The sequence below is a fragment of the Candida pseudojiufengensis genome, assembly GCF_024610245.1.
Source record: "Candida pseudojiufengensis strain CBS 10847 chromosome Unknown scaffold20, whole genome shotgun sequence".
Lineage (NCBI taxonomy): Eukaryota > Fungi > Ascomycota > Pichiomycetes > Serinales > Debaryomycetaceae > Lodderomyces > Lodderomyces pseudojiufengensis.
In genome coordinates this window covers 1-26,176 of record NW_026261547.1, presented here as the reverse complement: position 1 = coordinate 26,176, position 26,176 = coordinate 1, and the positions used below count along the sequence as shown (strand labels likewise).

At 27.0% G+C, this 26,176-nt stretch overlaps 10 protein-coding genes across 10 annotated transcripts; 9 read left to right on the top strand and 1 right to left on the bottom strand. All coding sequences in view use genetic code 12, as the record gives it.

The window, feature by feature from the left end:
• Window positions 1–104: 104 nt before the first annotated feature.
• Window positions 105–1,109, top strand: KGF55_005603 (elongation of very long chain fatty acids protein; the record flags this gene model as incomplete). Its single annotated transcript, XM_051760633.1, has 1 exon — window positions 105–1,109. The coding sequence occupies one exon, from the start codon at window positions 105–107 to the stop codon at window positions 1,107–1,109; it is 1,005 nt and encodes a 334-aa protein (XP_051611632.1).
• A 590-nt stretch (window positions 1,110–1,699) lies between these two features.
• On the top strand, window positions 1,700–2,749 carry KGF55_005602 (uncharacterized protein; the record flags this gene model as incomplete). Its single annotated transcript, XM_051760632.1, has 1 exon — window positions 1,700–2,749. The coding sequence occupies one exon, from the start codon at window positions 1,700–1,702 to the stop codon at window positions 2,747–2,749; it is 1,050 nt and encodes a 349-aa protein (XP_051611631.1).
• Window positions 2,750–2,817: 68 nt separating this feature from the next.
• Window positions 2,818–3,159, top strand: KGF55_005601 (uncharacterized protein; the record flags this gene model as incomplete). Its single annotated transcript, XM_051760631.1, has 1 exon — window positions 2,818–3,159. One exon carries the CDS (start codon window positions 2,818–2,820, stop codon window positions 3,157–3,159), a length of 342 nt encoding a protein of 113 aa, XP_051611630.1.
• A 365-nt stretch (window positions 3,160–3,524) lies between these two features.
• Window positions 3,525–4,793, top strand: KGF55_005600 (uncharacterized protein; the record flags this gene model as incomplete). Its single annotated transcript, XM_051760630.1, has 2 exons — window positions 3,525–3,527; window positions 3,642–4,793. 2 exons carry the CDS (start codon window positions 3,525–3,527, stop codon window positions 4,791–4,793), a joined length of 1,155 nt encoding a protein of 384 aa, XP_051611629.1.
• A 2,003-nt stretch (window positions 4,794–6,796) lies between these two features.
• On the top strand, window positions 6,797–8,203 carry STP4 (Stp4p; the record flags this gene model as incomplete). The annotated part of the gene is made up of 1 exon (XM_051760629.1): window positions 6,797–8,203. One exon carries the CDS (start codon window positions 6,797–6,799, stop codon window positions 8,201–8,203), a length of 1,407 nt encoding a protein of 468 aa, XP_051611628.1.
• Window positions 8,204–9,448: 1,245 nt separating this feature from the next.
• Window positions 9,449–10,198, top strand: KGF55_005598 (uncharacterized protein; the record flags this gene model as incomplete). The annotated part of the gene is made up of 1 exon (XM_051760628.1): window positions 9,449–10,198. The coding sequence occupies one exon, from the start codon at window positions 9,449–9,451 to the stop codon at window positions 10,196–10,198; it is 750 nt and encodes a 249-aa protein (XP_051611627.1).
• Window positions 10,199–10,311: 113 nt separating this feature from the next.
• Window positions 10,312–20,019, bottom strand: TOM1 (E3 ubiquitin-protein ligase; the record flags this gene model as incomplete). Its single annotated transcript, XM_051760627.1, has 1 exon — window positions 10,312–20,019. One exon carries the CDS (start codon window positions 20,017–20,019, stop codon window positions 10,312–10,314), a length of 9,708 nt encoding a protein of 3,235 aa, XP_051611626.1.
• Window positions 20,020–20,465: 446 nt separating this feature from the next.
• PRP3 (U4/U6-U5 snRNP complex subunit) lies at window positions 20,466–21,740 on the top strand (the record flags this gene model as incomplete). The annotated part of the gene is made up of 1 exon (XM_051760624.1): window positions 20,466–21,740. One exon carries the CDS (start codon window positions 20,466–20,468, stop codon window positions 21,738–21,740), a length of 1,275 nt encoding a protein of 424 aa, XP_051611625.1.
• Window positions 21,741–22,115: 375 nt separating this feature from the next.
• Window positions 22,116–22,620, top strand: KGF55_005595 (uncharacterized protein; the record flags this gene model as incomplete). Its single annotated transcript, XM_051760623.1, has 3 exons — window positions 22,116–22,163; window positions 22,270–22,427; window positions 22,587–22,620. The coding sequence occupies 3 exons, from the start codon at window positions 22,116–22,118 to the stop codon at window positions 22,618–22,620; spliced, it is 240 nt and encodes a 79-aa protein (XP_051611624.1).
• Window positions 22,621–23,967: 1,347 nt separating this feature from the next.
• On the top strand, window positions 23,968–26,176 carry RNR1 (ribonucleotide-diphosphate reductase subunit; the record flags this gene model as incomplete). Its single annotated transcript, XM_051760622.1, has 1 exon — window positions 23,968–26,176. A coding segment is annotated over one exon (2,209 nt), but the record flags the coding sequence as incomplete, so codon positions are not given.

Below are 26,176 nucleotides of genomic sequence, written 5' to 3'. Positions count from 1 at the left end.
GTTTTCAAAAAGTCTCATTTGAAACTTAACTTATAGTCATTTTTTATATATATTGTACCATTACCAGCTATTATTAGCTAAAAACAACCATTAATCAAGTAAACATGTCAATTTTCACATCATCATCAAACGATTTAATTCAATTAAGTTTACCATCAATAGAAAGACCATTTGGTTTATATTTATGGCCAATTTTCAACAAGATATTTGAATTAGCTATTGGTTATCCAGCTGATGATTTTCAATTTATTTATCATAAAACTTTTTTAGCAAATGGATTTCATGCTATAAGTATTATAATTGTTTATTATATAATAATATTTGGTGGTAGATTTTTAATAAATAAATTTAAATTACCAGCTTTAAAATTAAATTTTTTATTTCAATTACATAACATTGTTTTAACTTTATTATCATTAAGTTTGTTATTATTATGTATTGAACAATTGGTTCCAATGTTATATAATCATGGATTATTTTATTCAATTTGTTCAAAAGGAGCATTCACTCAAAAATTAGTAACATTATATTATTTAAATTATTTAACAAAATATTTAGAATTAATTGATACCGTATTTTTAGTATTAAAAAAGAAAAAATTATTATTTTTACATACTTATCATCATGGTGCTACTGCTTTATTATGTTATACTCAATTAACTGGTAATACTTCTGTTGAATGGGTTCCAATTACATTAAATTTAGCAGTACATGTTATAATGTATTGGTATTATTTTTTAAGTGCAAAAGGTATAAAAGTTTGGTGGAAAGAATGGGTAACAAGATTTCAAATTATTCAATTTATTTTAGATTTAGGTTTTGTTTATTTTGCAACTTATACTTATTATGCTTTTCATTATTTTTATAATTATTTACCAACTATGGGTGATTGTCATGGAACTGAATTAGCTGCTGCTTATGGTTATTTGATTTTATCATCTTATTTGGTTTTATTTATAAGTTTTTATATTAAAGTTTATAAATCAAAAGGTTCATCAACAGGTGCAAAGAAGAGTGGATTGGAAAAGAGAGTTGTTGAAGAAGAAACACAAAGTAAGTCAACTGGTGTTTCAGCAAGTTCTACAAAACCAAAATCAAGAAAAGTTTAATATATTGAAGAATAGAGGGCATAGATGAAACACTACATTAGATCTGGGTGAAAATTATTAGATTTGGAAGTTTGTATTTATTTAAATAGAGTAAGAAATAGAACAAATTAATTCGATTTAACAATTTTGTATGTAGACTCAATTAAGAGTAATGACGAGTGACTGTTTCAAGCTTTTTTAGCATGTGACTAGAGACTTGTTTGACTACTGTTTTACCATGTCTTGGTCTAATTGGTCTAATTTGAATTTAGACTTATGCTCCCATCTACATTGTTATACATTTAAATAATCGGTTACATGCAGGATGAAACGATTTTTACGGTTTTTCTCGTAAATCCATAATTTATAGCCAATCAACATCAATCAACATTGGTTGTGAAACTAATTAGATTCCAACACAGGATCCTAAGATCGTTTTATAAATAGTTTCTACTTAGGTGAAATTGTGAATTATCTGCTAGGGTTACAACAGACACTATTGAAAATTAGATTAGATATCAACACTTAGATACAAGGTTTTTTTCAAAGATAACCACAAAATTCATCTGACTACTACTGGATCCAATTTAAAAGTGAACCAAACTGCTGAAATGGGTGACACTATTGATGTTAGATCAAAACCTTCTAATGTTGAAGCGATAAACAGACATATTAGCGTCTTGTCTAAGAAAGATCTACATAGATTTTATGACTTTTCAGAAAATAGAATTATGGAACATTTAACAAATAATGGTTATAAAGACATTGATCCATTTAATTATGATAATGTTGAAGATTATAAAATTGCAATTGATAATATATTAAAGACATTACATGGATTAAAAAAGTTACTACCACTGAATAATGATTATAAACTTTCCAAAAAAGATTTTACAAATATTAATGTATCTCAATTAAGGTTCTCACATGATCCTGAAGAATGTATTGAAGAAATAGACATAGTTGATAAAATATTATTGGATGCATTTGGACGTCCTGATAAAATAAGTCTAGATTTAATACTTGATTACTTAGACGCAGACGAAGAAACAAGACAAAAAAACAGACTAAGATTTCATGATGTTATTGATTTTGTATATTCAGAATATTATAAAAATCCCCATGCATCAATTATAAAATATTTTCAAGACTATCATGATAAGGTACATGCACCTGATACGTCACTCTCACAATTTTTAAGATTAGATCATGAATATAGAGAAAAATATAAAAATTCCGAGCATGAACTTGAAAAATTTATATCAAAATTTAATGGTCAAATTTTTGTCTATTATCTTAGAATTATGGTCATTGAAGGATTAAGTGAATGTTTTGCAAAAACTTTATCAATGTTTTATGAAGAAGATTTTAAACCATTAAATGATTTGGAAAAGGAAAATTGGAAATTTCCAGAATTTAATGTAATTACTTATAAATTTTTTTATTGTACTCCTGGTTTTAAAGAAGAATGGAGACATGTTAAATTACCTGCACTTAAACAGACTGCTTCAACAAATGAAGAAAATAATGAAAATGATGATAATAATAATAATTTTAAAAGAATTGGTAATAATAGAGTAAATAAACCTAAAATCAATATAGCTAAAAGAAAATTTTTAGAAAGACAAGAAAGAAGAAGACAAAGAGCAATTAATAATTAGACCTCAAATTAAGACTATTAAATTCATTTTAAATTTGATAATAGCACTTTCAGCTTCAGATTCTAAGAATGGGTAACAAGATTTCAAATTATTTAATTTATTTTAGATTTAGGTTTTGTTTATTTTGCAAATTATACTTATTATGCTTTTCATTATTTTATAATTATTTACCAACTATGGGTGATTGTCATGGAACTGAATTAGCTGCTGCTTATGGTTATTTGATTTTATCATCTTATTTGGTTTTGTTTATAAGTTTTTATATTAATGTTTATAAATCAAAAGGTTCATCATCAGCAGGTTCAAAAAAGAATGGATTAGAGAAAAAAGTTGTTGAAGAAGAAGAAATTAAAAGTAAATCAACTGGTGTTTCATCAAGTTCTACAAAACCAAAATCAAGAAAAGTGTAGAATATTTGAAGAATAAAGGTTTAGGTAAAACATTAAATGAGATCTGGGTGAAATTTATTAGATTAGGAAGTTTTGTATCTAATTAAATAGAGTAAAAAATAGAACAAATTAATTTGATTTAAGTAATTTAGTATAGACTCAATTGAGACTAATGAAGAGTGACTGTTTCAATCTCTTTCAACATCTGACTAGAGACTTACTTAACTATAGTTTCAACAAGTCTTGGTGTAATTGGTCTAATTTAATTTTAGGCTTATGCTCTTACATGATTATACATTAATCTAATCTATTATATGCAGGATGAAACGATTTTTACGGTTTTTCTCGTAAATCCAGATTTTATAGCCAATCAACATCAATCAACAATGGTTGAAAAACTAATTTGATACCAACGTTGGATCCTAAATTTGTAGTTCCGACGTGGGTGAAGTTGTGAAATTATTTGCTAGGGTTACAACAGACACCATTAAAAGTTAAACTAGATATCAAAACTTAGATACAAGGTTTTTTTCAAAGATAACCACAAAATTCATCTGATTACTACTAGATCCGATTTAAAAGTGAACCAAACTGCTGAAATGGGTGACACTATTGATGTTAGATCAAAACCTTCTAATGTTGAAGCGATAAACAGACATATTAGCGTCTTGTCTCAAGAAGATCGACTTAGATTTTATCAATATTCAAATAATATAGTTATGGAAAATTTATTAAAAGAAGGTTATAAAGACCTTGAACCATTTAATTATAATAATGCTGAAAAATATAAAATTGCAATTGATTATATATTGGAATTATTAGATGGAATTAAAAATTTATTACCACTGAAAAATGATTATAAACTTTCCAAAAAAGATTTTACAGATATTGATATACCTCAATTATTCTTCTCCCACGATCCTGAAGAATGTATTGAAGAAATTGGAATAGTTGATAAAATATTATTAGACGCATTTGGACGTCCTGATAAAATAAGTCTACGTCATGTACGTGACTATTTACCTTTAAATTCAAACGATGAATCAAGACAAAAAAATAGATTAAGATTTCATGATATTATTAATTTTGTAAATTCAGAATATTATAAAAATCCTCATGTATCAATTATGAGATATTTTAAAAATTATTATGAATTACACAAACGTCCTATGCTGATTATGGAATTTTTAAGATTAGATTCTAATTACAAACAAAAATTTAACAGTTCAAATAATGGATTTGAAAAATTTTTATCAAAATTTAATAATACTCCTATTTTTTTATATCATTTTAGAATTATGGTACATGAAGGATTAAGTGAATGTTTTTGTAAAACTTTATCAATGATTTATGAAGAAGAATTTAAACCATTAAATGATGAAGAAAAAGATAAATGGGAATTTCCAGAATTTAATGTGATTGTGTATAAATTTAATTATTGTACTCCTGGTTTTAAAGAAGAATGGAGAAAGATTAACTTACCTTTACCTACAATGAGTAATTCAGAAGATGAAGAAAATAATGAAAATTATGATAATAATTATAATCCTGAAAGAATTGGTAATAATAATAGAGTAACTAAACCTATTAATATAGCTAAAAGAAAATTTTTAGAAAGACAAGCAAGAAGAAGACAAAGAGCAATTGATAATTAAACCCCCAAACTAAAAATATACATTTAATTTTAGCACTTTCAGTTTAAGATTATTATAATCAATTTTTTTTTTAGTTAGAATCATTTAGTTTTAGTATGAACAATAATGGTATTTCTTCGTTTTCTTCATGATATAGATCACTTAAAATCTAGCCTGACAGGGCTAACTTTTTTCGATAATCTTTTGCAGGGATGATTAGGCATAATTACAAATTAAAATATTGAATCATTTCAATCTACTGACTTTCTTTCAAAAACATTGTAGAAATATACAACTAAAAATATCAAAATAATTGTTAAACTAATAACTTAATGAATATAAGGGTCGCAGACTTTATTTTTTGCAGTCGTTTGAGCTACCATATAGCCGTGTTTGTCTCGCCATTTTTTCTCTGACTTATTCGCGTAAAATTTTATTTTAAATTTCCTCCTTCCTCCACCAATTTTTATTTTACTAATCCATCCACCTTAAATCCTTTCCCTTGATAATTCGGTTTTAAAGAAAAATCAAACTCAAAAATTGTATAAATTTCTTTCTTTCTATAATTAGGAAAAGGAGAGATTTATATTAATAATAGATGACTGGAATCAGTCATTCAACTTCATTAAATAGGAGTACCCAACATAGGAAATTTTATCTTTTTAAAGCCTACTTAGGATTTGGAATTGAGAGATCAAATTTAAGGAATAAGTGGAAGTGGAAGTAAAAGTAGCGGTAGAGTTTGAGATCAAAAATCGGTTAAATTTTATTATTAATAACGTTACGCTTTATTTAATTTGTTATACATCGCATATTACTCATTCACTGATTACTTATTAAGCAATACAACTTAATATTAATAAGATTTGACACTTTTCTATTAGGAAAATTTGTTACCGTACTTTTTAAAAGACTTTAGCCGCATTGTCCGCAATTTTACTTAAAAATTTATTAGTTATAAATTATTTAGTAAGGAAAAGGTATACGGCTATTACAAATTTAATTTAATTGTATGTACATAAAACATCTTTTGGTTTTAAAATTGCGGTAAATAATAATAATATCCTAACCGTAAATTTGTTTCTATATGGAACTCAATATCAAGTATCTAGTCCATTTTTAAAATATACCTCAAAATCTATATTCCAAATTGAAATTAATGGCAATCTTTAAAATTTAGATTTATGGAACGTTATTTGAAATCATACACCCTATGATGGCTCTAATACAAAAGCTTATTACGTAAAATACTAAACTGGTATCTTATTGCTTTACTTTCTACAAGAAATGTTGGTTTGTACTAATAAAGAAGTTCTGGTCTTTTCTTACCTAATTCTTTTTCAACTCCTATTTTTTTTGATTTATTTTTTTTCTTGTTTCAGTTGTTCACTTATTTTTTTTTATTTGTTGAAACAAGGCTGTTGTTTCATATTGAATGAAGATTAGCTGAAGTATTGACAAACAAAACTACACTCTGTCTCCACTAAGAGAGTATATGATATCTCACTCTACATGATGTAATACTATTAATGCTCTATTGTTCTTTTAAGCATTCGAGATTTACTAATTTTATATTTATATTTTTCGGATATAAAAAAATTGAAAGTCTAAAAAAAAACATCGGTTACAAAATACCCCTATAAAAAATATAGAACACAAATTTATATTTTTCAATGAAAATGATAATGATGTATAACATTAAATATATCTTATAAATATATATACATATCAACAACTTATTTCTCCATATATTTAATACATTTTGAAACTTAAGAATCCTAATTTTACTTGGTTTTCGATCTGGAACAAATTTTTCTTATTTCAAATTTATAATAAAAGAAGGCTTATATCTCATAGAATTCCAAACAATTTTCAAACTATTCTACATTATATAACTCATATGGATTATCAAATTCTTACGTTAAATAAGAAGAAAAGAAAGATAAATATTTAAATATAACAACTATTATTTCAAAAACTTATTTTTTTGAATTAAATCAAAAGGAGAAAAAGAAGTTCCACAAATGATAACAACTTCATTACCATCATCTTATTATAACAATTATCCTCATATATCACCATTTTCAATGAATCAAAATTTACAACAACTGCAACAAAATCAAAATCAAAACTTACAAGTAAACCCACAAGGACAACAATTCAACCTACAAGAACAACAACAACACCCACAAAATCAGCATTCAATATCTTCATTATCAAAATATTCATTGAACCAAAATTCACCAAATCAAAGTTCAACAAATTCAGAAATTAATGCAAGTCCTTATTCTTCACCATCATCTAATTCTACTACTACAAATACACAAAATTACACTTTACCACATTCTTCAGTTACTTTACCTTCAATTCATTCATTAGATATACCATCATTTCCTCATACTGAAGAATCTCTTCAACAACAACAACAACAAAATCTTACAAATTCACATTCAAATAACAATAGTAACAGATCTTCAATTCATTCGCCACCTTTATTGATCCCAAAATCCTCTTCATTTTCAGATGAACCAGTTTTAGATTTAAATCATTCAAATCATCATACTCATCATCCACAACCTTTTAATTATACTCATACAATAAACTTAACAAACAACGTCAACAATAATCCAAATAATCAAGTTTTTAGATATTCAAATTCTCCTCCAATTTTAATGAAATCTCCTACTCAATCTCAACAATCAAGTAATTTTACAGTTGGTTCTTATAAATCAAATTCTTCATCTCCTTCTACTACTATTGATCAACAACACGACATTAAACAACTTCAACCCCAACAAGAACCACAACAATTACAAGATCAAACACAACAACAGCAAACTGAAACCTTATCACCAGAAGAAACTCAATCAACAACTGAAGATTCTTCACAAATTAAAAAAAATTGGAAACCACGTAAAAAAAGACAATGTCCAGAATGTAAATTATATTTTTCAAATTTAGCAACTCATAAATCAACTCATTTAAAACCAACAAATAGACCTCATATATGTGAATTTTGTCAAAGAGGTTTTGCAAGACCAAATGATTTATTTCGTCATGTTAAATGTCATTGGAAAGAAATTGGTTCTGATAAAGGACAATTTAAATGTCCTTTTAAGAGTATGACCCCATCTGGTACATCTAATGTTAATGAAAACAATAAGCAAACAACAGAAGATGGGAAAATAATAAGTATACCAGATCATTGTTGTCATAATACAGGAATTTTTTCAAGATGTGATACTTTTAAAAATCATTTAAAAGCAATACATTTTCAATATCCAAATGGTACAAAAAAGGATCAAAGAAATAAAGTTAATGGAAAATGTAGAATGTGTTTAAAAAATTTTAATCATGTTGATGATTGGATTCATAATCATATTGAAACTAATGATTGTCCTCATGCTTTAAATATTATTAAAAAAGTTTAAAAACACAGTGGAAGTGAACGAAGAGACGGGTAGAGAGAGAGAGAGTAAGAGAGAAGATGTAGTTATTGCTTTCGAGTACGAGTTAATGAAATTTATGAATTTATTCATGTTTGATGTTTGATGTTTGATGTTTGATGCTTGATGCTTGATGCTTGATGATGTTAGGAAAGGCTGAAATTATGGGTTACGAAACTACGAAAAAAGATAGATCCTCGATGTTTGAAAATAAGGATTTATTAAAAAATCTTAAAGCATGGTTCCCAAAATTTAAAAATACACGGGTATTGAAATTTTATGTTATTTTTTTATTATTTATTTATGTTTTATGTATATTAAGGGTTAGAGAAAAAGGATTTAATAGAGAAAACTAGTTTGAAATTTAACGGCTCATCAATTCATGTAATACGGATCTCGTTGGTTTAGATTTACTTACTTTTATCCTAAATCCATTATTACTTTCTATCCTTTTAATTTGTAATCAAATTTTACTAAGCAATTTTCGTAAAAAAAAGTTGCAAATTAGACAGATCCTAAAATTATGAAACTTTGTGAAGATCTGAATAAATTGTTGTTAAATCCGAGAAAATGGATTTATTACTAAAAGTTAGTAAAGTCCGAAGATTTTGTGTCAACTTTTGTCTACTCCGAAAATCTTATGAAAATTTATCTTTATAGCACCCTTTTTGCGCTTCATTGCTCATCATGAGATTCTTACGACAAATTATATGTTTGATAAAACACTTCATAAGTAGTTTTGTTAGACTTGGTTGTGTTTATTTGACTTTTGCATTGCTTTCACTAATTTTTATGATAGTGAAATCAATCTGAAGCTTGATATTTTGGGTTGAAACAATAAAATCGGCAGTTCTAGAACGCAATCATATTTCATATCAACAGCTGGATATGTGAATAGCAATGATCATCAAACCAAATTAATGAAAGATCAAACACGTATCATAGATCGCTTGTCGTTGAATCGGATATTCTTAATATAGAAATTGATTAAATTTATCCGTCTTTTTGGCTTCCAATTAGTTAATTCAGTAATCCTTTTATTTTCCGTTGTTACTAACAAAATTTAAAGTTTCCCTTTCGCTTGTTGTTCTACAACGTTTTTGTGTTTCTAGATTTCATGTTTTTCTAACCGATTTTATCACACAGTTCCTAGATTTTCAGATTTGAAAATAATGGGTTTATAAAATTCTACTTATCAGCTTATCAGCTTATCAATTGAGTAACATACAAATGGCTATACCCTCCAGTATCAAATGGCTAGTAGCTATATTTCTCCTTATATCACACAAGACAATTCCATTTGCGTATGTAATTAGATTTTACTATCATGTTTTAACAGGTTTATCATCATCAAAATTAAATATATCAAAAGATGCTCAAAAATTCAATTCATTTGGTTATAATCAACCATCAGATTTATTCAAAACTATAGTATTAGATTCAAGAGTATCACCATTAGAAATAGATATGTATTTACATAAATCAAATTCAACATATTTTTTAGATTTAGATATAGCAAGAACAAAATTATTAATTAGAATTATACAACCATATTGGTGGTATGCATTTGCAAATGATCATGGACAATTTGGAGGTGGTACTAAGAAAAAATATAGTATATCAAATTTCCCATATGTACCAGTAGCAACAGTTCAATGTCAATTTAAAAAAGAATTAAAACCTTTCCAAAAATTTAAAATAAATTCAAGAATTTTAGCATGGGATAAAAAATGGTTATTTGTATTGTCGGTTTTCACAACCTACGATAAAAAAACTAAAAAATTTGATAAAATAAATGCTATAGCATTAACTAAATATGTTTTTAAAATTGGTAAATTAACTATTTCACCAATTGATATTTTAAATTATTGTAATTTTATAAATGATGAAAATTTAAAAATTAATGAAAAAAATTATAATTTAGTTAAATATTTAGTTGATACTGAAGATTTAGAAAAATTAGCTTCATTATCTGTTTAGATTTGGAATTTTATTTATAGAGATTTTATAGAGTAATAGAATGAATGTTTATACAAATACTTAAATAATTTATTACATTACATATATACATTTAATTAACTAAGGCCTTAAAATTAGGCTAATCCAAAACCTTCATGACCTTCTGTTATGGCCATTAGCAACGAACCCCTCAAAGTTTCATAATTTTCATAAGCAGGTAAATCAATTTGATTAAAACATGTATGAGATGAAGGTAATCTATCAGTTGTACCATAATCACGATGAATACTAAATTTACAAGTACCACTTGCACCACTTAATTCTTTAAACCCATTTAATGGAACTTTTGAAGTTCCAGTAGCAAATTGTAATAATCTTGCTCTTTCTTCATTATCAAAAGATTTAACAGCTCTCCAAAACCATTGAATTTGTAATGACGATGGGGAATAATTATTATATCCTGTATTTGTTTGCCAGTCATGAACATCAATATCTGGTAATCCACTAATTAATAATTCTAATTCTTTTTCATCAAATATTGATATTAAATCTTTTGGTATAATTTCATGAAATCCAATTAAAAAATTTTCCATTTGTTCTTCAACTGATGTTTGTAATTTATATTCAACAACTTTTCGAACATAATCTTGTTTATTTTCTTCAGTTACTGGAATATTTGAACCATTTTCAATTAAATCTATAATTTTATGTTCTCCATAATCATCAGTTTCAACACTAAATGTTTCAGTTATAATATCTGTTATATCATTTTCTAACATCCAATTTAATGATTTATAATAATCTAAATCTAAAGTTTCCATATCTTTTAATGATTGTGGTTCACCCAATATTCTTTTATAAACAGCTCTTGAAAAATGACAATCCAAAAAGCAATTATCATATATTGCTTTACCAATAATTCTTCCAATAAATTTAAAAAATGATAAATGTTCAGGATTAACATATGAAGTTCTATTTGGATGGAAAGTAGTTTCATCTGATACAACAGGAGTAAATAATGCATAATCAGGATTAAACATTTGTCTACTTAAAACTTGATACCATTCTCTTGTAACACCACCAGCATCAATACCTTGTTCACCTTTAAAATTAATATCTAATTTTGAATTTTTAAATTCATCTTTTGGTTTGAAAAATAATGCACGATAAGAATCTAAAAATACTTGATCACGACGAACATTTATTGATAATTTTGAATTTTCCTTTTTATCAAGATGTAATTTTCTATCAAAATAATTTTTCTTATTATCAAATTCCAAGACTTTTGGATTTTTAACTAACATACTGAAAGGACCACTCATTAAATTAGAATTAGTTCTAACCATTTGATTAAGAATTTTTTTATGTTCATCAGTAAATGAAAAAAATAATGATTCAATTGGTTCTTTTGTAAAATCAATTCTTTTAATTTCAAATTTAGAATTATCTTTAATTTCTCGAACTTTTCCATGTTTACAAACAACCATTAAAGCTTCAATTAATGGTAATAAAGCATTTGCAACATTATGATATTGAGAATTTTTTTCTAAAATTCTTAAACATTCACTTAATGCATCCCATAAATTTCCAAGTGCTAAATTTTTATATAATTCTGTTAATTCTTCAATTTCATTATCTTGTTTTTTGTTAATTTCAACTCTATGTTCAAACATATAATCTAATGCAGTTAAAATTCTTAATAATTTAGCTTGATCAGATGAATGAGCACTAAATTTTGAAAAAAGTCGAGCTTCTATTTCTCCTTCACTTAATGCTGTACTTAATTTATTTAAATCAACTATAATTTTTTTACCAAATGTACTAGCTTGAGTTGATAATTCTTTTGTGAAAATTTCCAGAGCTTCAGGTAATGTAGCTAAATTTTGCATAGCACTAATGGCTCTTCTAAAAGTTGAATTTGAACAATCATTACCTGTTAAGATTTTTACTATTAATTTCAAATATTCTTGCGGTATTGTTGGAAGTGGGAATGGTGTAGATTGTTTATTTTCTTCATTCTTTTTGAAGGAATGTAATGGACGAGTTGAAACTTGTAAAACCCTTGCTAAAATATCCAAAAATGATTGATCATCTACTATTAATTTGTTTTCTAATAATTTTAATAAATTATTAATTGGGTATTTGTTATCTTTTGATTTCTTACCCTTTTTATTAACGGAAAATGTAATTTCATGTTCGGATAAAAGATAATATCTTAAATGAATATTCCTTTCTAATAAATAATCAATTGATTCAATTAATTGAATACCAACTGAAATTGGAGTTGAATTTGAAGGAACTCTACTTTTAACATCTTTCCCACCTAATGCTCTTGAACAAAGTTGTGAATATATTTTTTGAAGCAGTTTATTATTTGTGAAAAGATCATTTAATGCACCAATCATTATATTCATAATTTCAAGTCGACTTTGTTTATTGTGACACATATATTCAAGGGCATGATAAATCAGTTCCCTTTGATTTATTGATAATGGTGAAAATAATAATCTTATTAAAGCAGCTATACCATTTTTATCGACCAATGGTAAGAAAAATATCTTGCTATTTGATTTCTTTTTAGATTTGGTTGAATCGTTGGCTGTAGAATTAGTAGTGACAGCAGCACTACTACGTCTAGATCGTGGTGCACTTGATTGAATTATATTATCCACATACTCCTCAATTTCTTCATCTTCATCTTCATTCTCTTCTGGATCTGCCATTGCATCTTCAAACTCATTTCCATTCTCTTCAAAAGCTGCATATCTTCTAGCTAATGATTCTTGTTGTAAGATTTCTTCTCTTATACTACTAGGTAATGCATTTAAAAAATCAGGATCAATTTCTCTAGCATCTGTTTCTGTAGATGAAGCATTTGCTCTTCTTTCTCTAACATACAGCGCAAGAACTTCTTCTCTCATATCTTCTGGTAAAGCTTCAATATAATCTGGATCAATATCTGTTCCACTGATATCAACATCTCTATCTCCAATTCTTACCATAACTGGATCTCTTGGCGGAGCATTTGCAGCAGCTTCTTCTCTACGTTTAGCTTCTTCTTCACGTTTCTTTTGTTCTTCTTCCAATCTTTTCTTTTCTCTTTCATCTCTTTCTTTTCTTAAATTTTCCAATTCAGCTCTTTTTTCATTATAAACTTTGGCACTTTTTTCTTCAATTTGATTAATAATTCCAGGTATAACTCTCAAAACCATATCATCTTTATTTTTTGGATTGAACATTTTAAAAGCATCAATCCATCTTTCTTTTGTTGATTTAATATGAAGATTATGAGTATGTTCTGCATGTTTTGCAGCTTGTCCAAGATGCATCATATTTTCAAATAATCTACTAATAGTTCTATGGGAGCCCCTACCAACACCTTCATCATTACTGATTTCAATTGAACCTCTGAAATTACCTTCTCTAAAAAGACCATCTAATAATAATGATAATGCAGGTGATGTCCTTTCTAATTGTGAAAATCCAGCTTGATCAAAGATACGTCTAAGTCCATGATTATGAGGTGTAACCATTCTTAATTCAACATTCAGTTCTGATTCATTATCACTAAATTCACCTTCAGAAGCATCTTCTTCATCATCATCAACAACTTCAGTGTCTAATCTAAAATCTCTAGATCCATTTAGGAATGAATGACGAGAATCATGGCCGTTGCTAATCAGGTGAACACGAGGACGAGGTCCATCTTCGATTCCATTGTGTCCATCTTCAAACGCTTCAATCCAGCCGTCTAATTCATCTTCGTCATAATCACTTTCGGATTCATCATCATCCTCTTCATTTTCACTTTCATCTTCATCATCTAAATCAATATTTCTTCCATCTGAATCATCAAACTCATCAACATCACTTGAAGAATCAATATCTAACTCATCAATAATTTCAATATCACCTAAACTTCCATCTGAACCAGAACCTTCTCCAAATTCATTATCATTTGAACCTCGATCCATATCAACGTCTTCTTCAAGAATACTTTCATCATCATCATCTCCCGAAGAATCTATAGCTGAAAGTTCAGAAGATTCATCACTTTCAATTTCATCTCCTGACATTAGCACTTCCAATGGTCCATCTTCATAAAATTCTTCTTCTTCACTATCAATATCAACATCGTACATTCCCAAAGTGGAATTACGGAATAAATCTGGAGTTTCCTCTCTATCTTCATGTTCATCCTCAGGTACAATATCATCTTCTTCATTTTCATCTTGATTTTCTTCTTTAAACAATTCATGATATTCTATTTTGTTCTTACCTAATAAAGTAATAGGTTTTATTGCTGTCTTTATAACTTTATCAATTTCTGGATAATTCAAATCAAATTCTGCAATTAAATTAGTTATTAATTGTGGGAAATGTTTTTCAATATAAACTTTTGTGATATGAAAAATGTCAAATTTTGTAGCATCTTTGTTTAATATTGGTCCAATAGCGTCCCTAAATTTTGCTGAAATTAATAATCCACTTAATTCAAATAAGTCAAGTAATTTTCCATATCTTACTTCAGCTAATAAATTTGAACGTGAAGTATCTTTCATGATTTTGATCAATATATCAGCAACAAATCTTCTTATCAATGCAAGATCAGGATCCTCTTTTTTGGTGGTGGTTGAATCATCAACATTCAGTAAAGGAGATGAAATTAAAGTCATTATAGTCATTTTAGCAACTGATGAAATAGCACATCTTCTATCATATTCAGGTCCAGATTTTTCCAACAGATGTGTCGGAATTAATTGATGAATGAAAAAATTTAAAGCAGTTGATCTTGGTTTTATATCTTGTTGTGGTTTTCTTGAAAAAGTTAAAAAATCAAATTTAGCTTGTTTATATGAACCTACTAATTCAGTTATACTTTGTAACAAAAAGCACATATAAGCAAAGTTTGAATTTTCAAATAAATCAACTTCTTTTTTATTTTTCTTTTCAACTTCTGATATTTTAGGATCAGACACCCAATCTGATTTTACAACATCCATTAATTCTGATAATAAAACATTCATTATTACACCAGATTTTAATTCATTTATCACCTCACCAGACATTTCAGTATCAGTTGTAGAATTTCTATCATTTTTAGCTTTGATTACTTGTAAGTCTCCAAATGTAATATTCATTTTACCATCGTATTTTTCTAGGAGAATTTCTTCAGATAAACCAGATGCATATACTTGAGAATCCCTAAATAACATTGATAAATTATCTTTCAATATTGTTTTAAGATATTTTGATTGTTTGAAATTATTTCCAAAAATATTTTGAATTTCTGGTTTCATATAAGTTTCGACAACTTGTTTGGATTCAAAGCAATATCTAATGATGAGGACCACACTAGTTTTCAAAGATTCTAAAGCTACTTTATCTGTACTTTCTGTTTTGGAAATTTGAATTAAATTAGCAAGGATAGGAAATTTGGAAATTTCCCTTGCTAAATTGAAGTCTTTTGCAAGTAATGCAAGAACACGAGCTAACCCATTGGCAGATCTTAAATTATCTACATGTTTAATGGATGAAATTTGACCACATAAAAAATTTTTCAATTCTTGAACATGACTCTCATTTGTATCAAACTTGTAGTTTATGTCCTCATGTTTTGAAACTTTTGGAACAAAAACATCTTCTGCTATTAATTTTTGCTCAACAATGGACATAATATATTGAAAATATGAATCATCAACGTAAGATTCGCTTATTATATCACCTTCATACACTTTACCAACATCTTTCAAAGCACCTTGTTTTCTGACCTCATCATCTTGAAGAAGTAATGATATTAAATGTACCTGAACACTATAATTTTCAGGTTTCAATTGATCAGTTTGACTAGACACTGCATCAATCAAACCACCAATTATTTCTCCCTTGTGTAAAGTTAAAAATAAATCAGCAATCAAATGAGTTGTTTTTGGATATGTATATGCAATAAGGAGCCAGGTTTGATCTGACCAACTTTGGTCTCTTTGTAGCAAAATTTCTTTTCTCTTTTTAAATTCAGGAAAGGAAAAATTGAAATCAAATTCTTCTTCTTTTGCTATTTGAGCCCAACTATTCCAATCATCTTTTGTATATTCATTAAATTCTGGACAAGATAATGCTTTACCTTTGATTAAATTTGACAAATCATTCTCATGTTCAAAATAATGTTCCGCCTGAGATTCCGACATTCCTAATGAAATAAGAAAAGCAACTTGTTCTTCTGGTGGGAATAAGTATTCTTCATCTAAAGGAACAAATTCCGATGGGATTTCTCTTTTGGAACTATAAATGTTTGATGCAATGAATATTAATTGTTCGATTATTGGAGTTGGTATATTTTTCACTTCCAAACCTTCGGCTTTAGATTTTGTAATTAAATTTGTTAATTCTACAACTAATTGAAGTATTACATCCCTAATTTGTAGTAAAGTTGCTGAAATAACTTCAGCTTCTATATTAACTCCATATCCGTTTGAAAAATAACCTTTCACAAAAGGAAAATTACTAAAATCTTCTGCATTAACTGATCTAGCAAATATCATCATATTTTGACTTATTGCATTTTTTAAAATACTAACAGGCAGTGAATTTATATATTTTAATTCTGCAGTTTCTTGAACTTGTTTTGGATCAAATTCAACCAAATCTTTTACCAAATCGACAGTCACATCAATTAATTTTTTATAAAATGATTTCTGAAATAAAGCCATAGCTAAAGGTGTGAAAACATTATCTTTGTTTCTTTCCTTTTGGCTCAAAATGTATAAATTAACATTTGAAATAGCCATTACATAACAATGATAGTTATACTTATTCTCTAATTTCCGATCGTATGACATTTCCATAAACTCAGCAAGCTCAAGAAGAAAACTTACTGCAAACTTTTTTGAAAGACTATTCATAAAATCAGTTCTTTTTGGTACACATGCTCGTACAGCAGTTGCAAAAATCAATGCAATATAACCTTGGAAAAAATAATTAAATGTACGTAATTGTAAATTATTTTTAAATTGAGGATTTGTAAATGAAGTGTCAGGTTTTGTGTCTTCAAAACCTTCGATATGTAATTGCAAAGGTGGACTATCATTTGGAAAATTTGAAGTAAGTTTCAAAACTTTATCTGGGGTATTATTTCTGATTATTGTTTCTTCAATGATACTTCTTTCTAGAAGCTGGTAAAGTGCTTTTGTGAAATCGTCATAATTAAATTGCTCTAATATTTGAATTATTCTGTCATTAAATAACAAGCCCAAGTTCATATATATCTCAGTTAAAGTGAATAATAAAACGTTAACCTTGTTTAAAACTTTTAATAATTCATTAGCTTCTGATATAGTGATTTGATTAAAGAATGACTCATCAGATTGACATCGAACATAATTTAAAAGAATACGATTCCTAAATGTATCTCTAAGTTGATTCATTACTTTGGGGAACCCATAATCTCTATTTTCATCATCAAAATACTTTAGTATTCCCATTAATGATGTTATACCATTGGATAAAAAATAATCATATGGAACATCTAAAGTTAAAAATCCAAGCCATATATCAAAATCAATAAGTTCAACAACATCTGAACCCCATTGACCACTATCTTGTAATAAACCACCAAGAAAAAGATAAACATTATCAACCACAAAGGAACAATCTTGATTTTCCCAACTTTCTATTTCTTCACCATCTTTACTTAAAATATCATTATTCTTTCCATAATAAAACTGATCTCTTCCTTCATAAAACTTAACTCCCTTCATATTATCTTTAATATAAGTTTGTAATTTCTTTAATAATTCTTCAATATTAGATAAAATAAAAGGTTTTAATCTTGGATAATGTCTTCCTAATTCATCAAATGAACAACCTAAATTTGTAGCCATATCTGATTTCACCAAAATTTTAGCTAATGATAAATCAAAAAATGTTTCAAAAAAGATTTTTATAATTTGTTTTTCAATAACTTTATCAAGACCTTGATTATTTAAACAAATTGCTCCAATAACTTCTGGTAATGATATTAATAATGGACCAAATGGTAAAAATAAATCTTTGTAGTTGTTCAATACAGCATCTACAACGCCTGCTTCATTTAAAATTGAAAAAGCAGTAGGTTCATTATGAATTATATAAAATACTGAATCAATAGTATATGCTAAAACTTGAGGACCAAAAATTTTTGGATTTAAAATAATTTGATTAAAATTTAAAAGTAATGGAGAATCAAATAAATTTCGAAGTCTATCACCTCTATCAGAATTTAATAAATCTGCAACAACTTTCATTAAATTTTTTAAATAATTCATTCTTCTTAATGGCATTTTTGAATATGGAGCTATTTCTCCATAATTTGGTTGTGATAATTCAACATTTGCAAGTGTAAACATAACTTCATCATTTATTGCATCAATTAAAAGTGTAAATCCATTATTTGAAATAAATTCATCTAATGATTCAGGTTCTGCTGAAAGATATAATGATAACAGATGAATAGCTGCTGAACAAGTCCATTTATATTTTGATCTAATTTTCAAAAATGGTATTAAATCATTTAATAAACCACCTGATGTTAAACGAGGTAGTAAACTTTTTGTTGTTATCATATTTCCAAGCATATTAAAAAATAAAATATATGCTTCTTCATTATAATTAGGATCTTCTGTAGTTATTTTAACTAATATACGTCTTAAACACTGATATAAAACTCCATGACTAACATTCCCATTCATACATCGTAAAATATCACTACCCCAAATTTTTTTCATTGAAATGCATTCTAACGCTTTCATAGCTGAAAAAAAAACTGCATTAGGGACAAACCATTCATTATCAGGCAGAATTGTATCTACTAAAAAGCTTAAAATATATGGTTCAGCTTCTAATAATTTTGATGATGTATTTTGATTTGATAACATACAACATGAAAATCCAGTTGCAAAACATTTTATTTGTATTAATTTTTCTCTTAATTTTATTGATTCAGAATTTGATTGGAAACTTTTTGAAACTTCAACAGCTAATGAATAAGCAAACCAAGAATTTTTTGGTAATATTTCCATACCTTTTGTGAATAGTTGATCTAAGGATTTTTTTGCCACTGATTCCTCGGGAATTGTAAATACTTGAAGTCCTTCAGAAATCGTTGAGTCATTGGATTTAGAATTCTGTTGTGGTACAGATTTGTAATATTGAAAATTTATACTTTTCCATCTTTCCGGAATAATTTTATTTGGTTTTAATAAATCTGTAAAATTAAAATGATCACCTATTACACTTGATCTTCCATCTTGTATTGTTTCATTATATTGTCTTGAAGTACAATCTGTTGGTACCAATGGAGGGAATGATTTTGCTATTTCAAGTATCTTGTTTCTTACATTTTTTGGAGCTGAAAATCTTGAAGAACCTGAAGTTACAAATTTTTCACTAATTATAACTGCTACTTCTAAAGCTTTTAGCCTTATATCAATAGTAGGTGTATTTATTAATGCATATATTCTTTCAGAACTGGAATAAATTTGTTTATCGGAACAGTTATTCAATAAAGTATTTGTAAATTCCAAACATGTTACTAATTTACTTGTATCTTCCTTTGGTATGATTTGTAATTTTGGATATTCATTTTCTAAATCATATTCTTTTATATATTTTGCAAATATATCATCGATTTTATTCAAAATAGGAATCCAATGTAATAAATCACCTCTAACTCTATTCCATTTGATATTTGCCAGTAGTAGTTTAGAAAATTCTTCATCATTACTATTTATTAATTTATCAATTAAATCTTTTACAGGTGGAGACATTTCCATCCTCTGACGATGCTCTCTTTTCTCAATAATCATGATGATAAACTATTGTTTGCTATTAGTGAGTGATTGTATATGTGTGAATGTAAGTGTGAAGTGAATTTTCAAACCTTTCTTTCTTGAATAAAATTGGTTGCCTAATTAAATTAGTTAAAAAAATGATTGATCTTATAATTTATTGTTTCAAATATTCATAGAGAGAAAAAAATTGAGAAAATAAAATAGGTACAAGTTGGAGTGAAAGTAGTCACAGCAAATAATACAAATGTTAGATAATCAACCTAAGGAACATTAATAGTGAACTACAGATGCATAGTGAAGCATTGGGTCTTTCCTTTCCTTGTTGATTCGAATCATGTTCAGGTCAAATTGAATGTGCTACCATGTACTGCTTACTTCCCTTATTAATTGCTTGTAACTTATAACAATTACGTAATGACAAAATTTAATCAAAACTATTACATTTGCAACAACTTTATTTAATGGTTGATACCAAACGACAACTAGAAGATGATACATCAAATATAACGAAAAAACTCAAAACTGGTACATCAGGTAAAGGATTAGATGTTGAATTACATCCATTATTAAAAAACTTCAACACAACTCAAACTCTTAAATCAACTAAAAATCCAATAAAAAGGAAAACTCAAAATTGGTTTGATCCAAATGCTTTTAATCCTTATTTAAATCATTCAACACCTACTCAAAGATCTAAGAAATTAAAATTTAATACTCAAGGTAAATATATTGAAAAAGGTGAAAAATTTAGAGAAAATTTAAAAATTGAAAATGAAGAAAGAAAATTACATGAAGAATTGGCTAAAAAAGGTTTAATACCTGATAAAACAATTGGTGAAGATTTATATCAACCTGATTTTCCTCCTTTAATTGAATGGTGGGATAGACCATATTTGAGGGATAATAACTACTTAAAAATTGATGATGAATCAAGAATCCTATTAGATAATGAAGAACAACCAATAACTTTTTATATTCAACATCCAATATTATTACCTCCAATTTGGGAAGATCAACAACAAAATCTTAAACCAATGTACTTAACCAAGAAAGAACGTAAAAGGATACGAAAAAATGATAGACAAATAAGACATAAAGAAAAACAAGATAGAATTAAATTAGGTTTAGAACCTCCTCCTCCACCAAAAGTTAAATTATCAAATTTAATGAATGTTTTAACAAATGAATCAATTAGAGATCCAACAGCTGTTGAAAATAGAGTTAAAAAAGAAGTTGAAGAAAGATTACAAAAACATTTGAAAGAAAATGAATCAAGAAAATTAACAAAAGAACAAAAACATGAAAAAATTTGGATAAAACAAGATAAAGATTTATCTAGGGGGGTTTATTCAACTGTTTATAAAATAAATAATTTAAATAATCCATCTCATGCTTTCAAAATTGATATCAATGCGAAACAAAATAATTTATTTGGAATATGTTTGAAAAATCCTGAATTTAATTTGATAATAGTTCAAGGTGGTGAAAAATCTATAAATCATTATAAGAAATTATTAATGAATAGGATTAAATGGAATGAAGGAGGGGAAGAGGAAGAACAAGTTGATTCTGCTGTAAATAAAACTGAAAACACTTGTAAAATAATTTGGGAAGGTCAATTACCTGATGCTAATTTTCAAAAATGGAGTATAATGTATTCAAGAAATGATGATGAAGCTATTAATGTTTTAAAAAAATTTGGATTAGAAAATTATTGGAGATTAGCTAAAAGTTAGTAGATTTGTGAGTATATTTTCAATATATAAGTTAAATACATCATACGATATGAAGAATTAACTATTAGTACCTGATGTATTAGTAAATTAGCTTTAATAATAACTCCACATTTAATTAAGTAGACTAATCGATGTTCTTCTCCCTTACATATAATAGTAAATTTGTATTGTATATGCATATCTCTTAAATTTTATATACTAACCTCGAATTGCTAACATTAAATTATTTATTATAGAAATGATTGGAAGCAACCATATTAATAATAGAAATCTAAGATACATAAAATGATTAAAGAATCCTATCTTACTTTTCTTTAAAGTAGATTGAATTAATCATCATTCAATACTTATACAACTATATCAAATAATTTAAAAATGGCTAATCACTACATAATTTTCGGAAGAAAAGTTCCAACTCATGTTGTATGTAATACTCAATCAATCTTTCAAACTCAATTGATTTCAAATGTACAAGTAAAGAAATCATGAAGATACAAAAGATCAAAAGAACTAACAACAATTTATATAGTTAGCAATAACAACATTAGGTTTATTAGCTGGATCAATTGCTATTCCACCATTATTAGGTATAAAAGATGAAGAAACTAAAACAAAAGCTGCTAAAAATAGTCCTCATAATATAGTACAGAATAAAGGAGAACAAAAAGAAGTAAATAAATTAGAAAAGTATGTGTTTCTTACCATCTAGGTATATATAATATATTTTTTGATGATATATATCTGGTTGCAAACAAAATTAAGGGGCAATTCGTTTTTTGTTGCCGGATTATTTAAGTAATTTTAAATCAAACAAAGGCTGGAAGTAATACTAACTAACTGTTTTAGGGATTTTAGTAAAGATCAAAGAAGTAATCCATAAATCTGTTAATGGTATTAACAAGTAGAGCTTGTTTGAAATCATATGACAATATTTACAGACCGTAACAAGTTTTTAATTTAATATCCTAGATGGAAAAGGGTGTTAGACATTAGATGATCTAAATCAAAGGAACCTTATAAGATTTTTTAAATGAATATATGATTATTTATTGTTCCATTGAAGTTGTAGCATTCTCTCTACTATCAAAATTACAAAAAAGTAAGAAGCCTAGGAACTTGGATTAAACCAGTATCTAGTTTCTATAACCTTGGATTTAAACAACTGAATCAATAGTTTTCTCAATATATGCTTAGTTAAGGATATAATTAGATGGTTGATAAACAAAGACTAATTATGCAATATATCAGAACTAAATTTATGAAATTGATGATATTCAATTGAAACTCCCCAGCATGCAACATTCATGAAATACTTTTACAAAATCGAGCTCTTAAAGCTTCATCATTGGTAAAAACCTTCTTGTAATTGAAATTAGGGAATTATACAACGACAATGAAAGTGATAACATTACATTAACATCAAGACAGTTATAGATATGGGGAACAAATTTGTTTGAAAGTTTGAGTTGATAATGTGAAAGATGTAGTTGATACGATATACTATTTCAAGTCCAGAATTTGTTGAATAACAGATCAATTTTTTCAACAATTTTTCTTCCATTTTGATCACTATCTTCACGATCCCTTTTCATTTGTGTTGTTGTATTGATGATGATGTAAGTGGTAAAAGGACATTTTTTACTTATTTCTTTTTCCAAAAACTTTTCAATAATCCCTTTTGTATAGCTTTCCTGATGTAATTTAATGTTACTCTTTCATTGTCTTTGTATAACAAGAATTGCAATAACTCAATAAAGTTTGATTATAAATGATAAATATCAAATCAATGATAAAGCCGAATTTAAAACAAATATAAGGTAAGTGCTATACTAAAATAGCAATTCCACATTAGTAATTAGATTTTGAAATTGAGCTCCGAGTTAAGGATAAGTATAATATTTTAGTGTTTCATATACTGTAGTACTAAAGTAAGATAAAATCAAAACAAATCTAATACAATCGCGTATTAAAAAATAATAAATTGATTTGTAATGTCAATAGAATATTATTAAAATACGCGTCACGTAAGAAAATAGAACATGAAAAAAATATATACAAAATTTATATTTAATTCAATAGATATTCCATTACTTCTTTCTTTCTTTAAATCTGATTATTATCATTATATTGTACTAAGAACTATTCAAAATCTTATCAAATCATCATCATCATTAGATTAATTTAAAAATATATTTGTCATTCTCATATTAAAGCAAACAAAGTCATCATGTATGTTTTTAAAAGAGATGGTAGAAAAGAACCAGTTAGATTTGATAAAATCACAGCAAGAGTTCAAAGATTATGTTATGGTTTAGATCCAAATCATGTTGAACCAGTTGCTATTACTCAAAAAGTAATATCTGGTGTTTATCAAGGTGTTACTACAATTGAATTAGATAATTTAGCTGCTGAAACAGCTGCAACAATGACAACAATTCATCCAGATTATGCTATATTAGCTGCAAGAATTGCTGTTTCAAATTTACATAAACAAACTACAAAACAATATTCAAGTGTTTCAAAAATGTTATATGAATATATCAATCCAGAAACAGATAAACATGCTCCAATGATTTCAAAAGAAACTTATGATATAATTTTAAAACATTCAGATGAATTAAATTCTGCTATTGTATATGATAGAGATTTTAATTATAATTATTTTGGTTTTAAAACTTTAGAAAGATCTTATTTATTAAGAATTAATGGTAAAGTTGCTGAAAGACCTCAACATTTAATTATGAGAGTTGCTATAGGTATTCATGGTGATGATATTCCAAGAGTTATTGAAACTTATAATTTAATGTCTCAAAGATATTTTACTCATGGTTCTCCTTGTTTATTTAATGCTGGTACTCCAAAACCTCAAATGTCTTCATGTTTTTTAGTTGCTATGAAAGATGATTCTATTGAAGGTATTTATGATACTTTAAAAACTTGTGCTTTAATTTCTAAAAGTGCTGGTGGTATTGGTTTACATATTCATAATATAAGATCAACTGGTGCTTATATAGCTGGTACTAATGGTACTTCAAATGGTATTATTCCAATGGTTCGTGTTTTTAATAATACTGCTCGTTATGTTGATCAAGGTGGTAATAAAAGACCAGGTGCTTTCGCTTTATATCTTGAACCTTGGCATAGTGATATTCTTGATTTTATTGATATTAGAAAAAATCATGGTAAAGAAGAAATTAGAGCAAGAGATTTATTTCCTGCTTTATGGATTCCAGATTTATTTATGAAAAGAGTTGAACAAAATGGTGATTGGACTTTATTTTCTCCTAATGAAGCTCCTGGTTTAGCTGATCATTATGGTGATGAATTTGTTGAATTATATGAAAAATATGAAAAAGAAGGTCGTGGTAGACAAACTATAAAAGCTCAAAAATTATGGTATAGTATTTTAGAAGCTCAAACTGAAACTGGTACTCCTTTCATGTTATATAAAGATGCTTGTAATGCTAAATCAAATCAAAAAAATTTAGGTATGATTAAATCATCTAATTTATGTTGTGAAATTGTTGAATATTCTGCTCCTGATGAAGTTGCTGTTTGTAATTTAGCTTCAATTGCTTTACCTTCATTTATTGATCAAGATGAAACTCATTCTTGGTATAATTTTGAAAAATTACATGATGTTACAAAAGTTGTTACACGTAATTTAAATAGAGTTATTGATCGTAATTTTTATCCAGTTCCAGAAGCTGAAAAATCAAATATGAGACATAGACCAATTGCTTTAGGTGTTCAAGGTTTAGCAGATGCTTTTATGATTTTAAGAATTCCTTTTGATTCACAAGAAGCAAGAGAATTAAATATTCAAATTTTTGAAACTATGTATCATGCAGCCGTAGAAGCAAGTATGGAATTAGCTCAAGAAGAAGGTCCATATGAAACTTATCAAGGATCTCCTGCATCACAAGGTTTATTACAATTTGATTTATGGAATAGAAAACCAACTGAATTATGGGATTGGGATTTATTAAAACAAAAAGTCGCTAAACATGGATTAAGAAATTCTTTATTAGTTGCTCCAATGCCAACTGCTTCAACTTCACAAATTTTGGGAAATAATGAATGTTTTGAACCATATACTTCAAATATTTATTCAAGAAGAGTTTTAGCTGGTGAATTTCAAATTGTAAATCCTTATTTATTAAGAGATTTAGTTGATTTAGGTATATGGAATGATGCAATGAAAAGTAGTATTATCTCTAATAATGGTTCAATTCAAGCTTTACCAAATATTCCAGATGAAATTAAAGCTTTATATAAAACTGTATGGGAAATTTCTCAAAAACATATTATTGATATGGCATCTGATAGAGCGGCTTTCATTGATCAATCACAATCATTAAATATTCATATTAAAGATCCAACAATGGGTAAATTGACTTCCATGCATTTTTACGGCTGGAAGAAAGGTTTGAAGA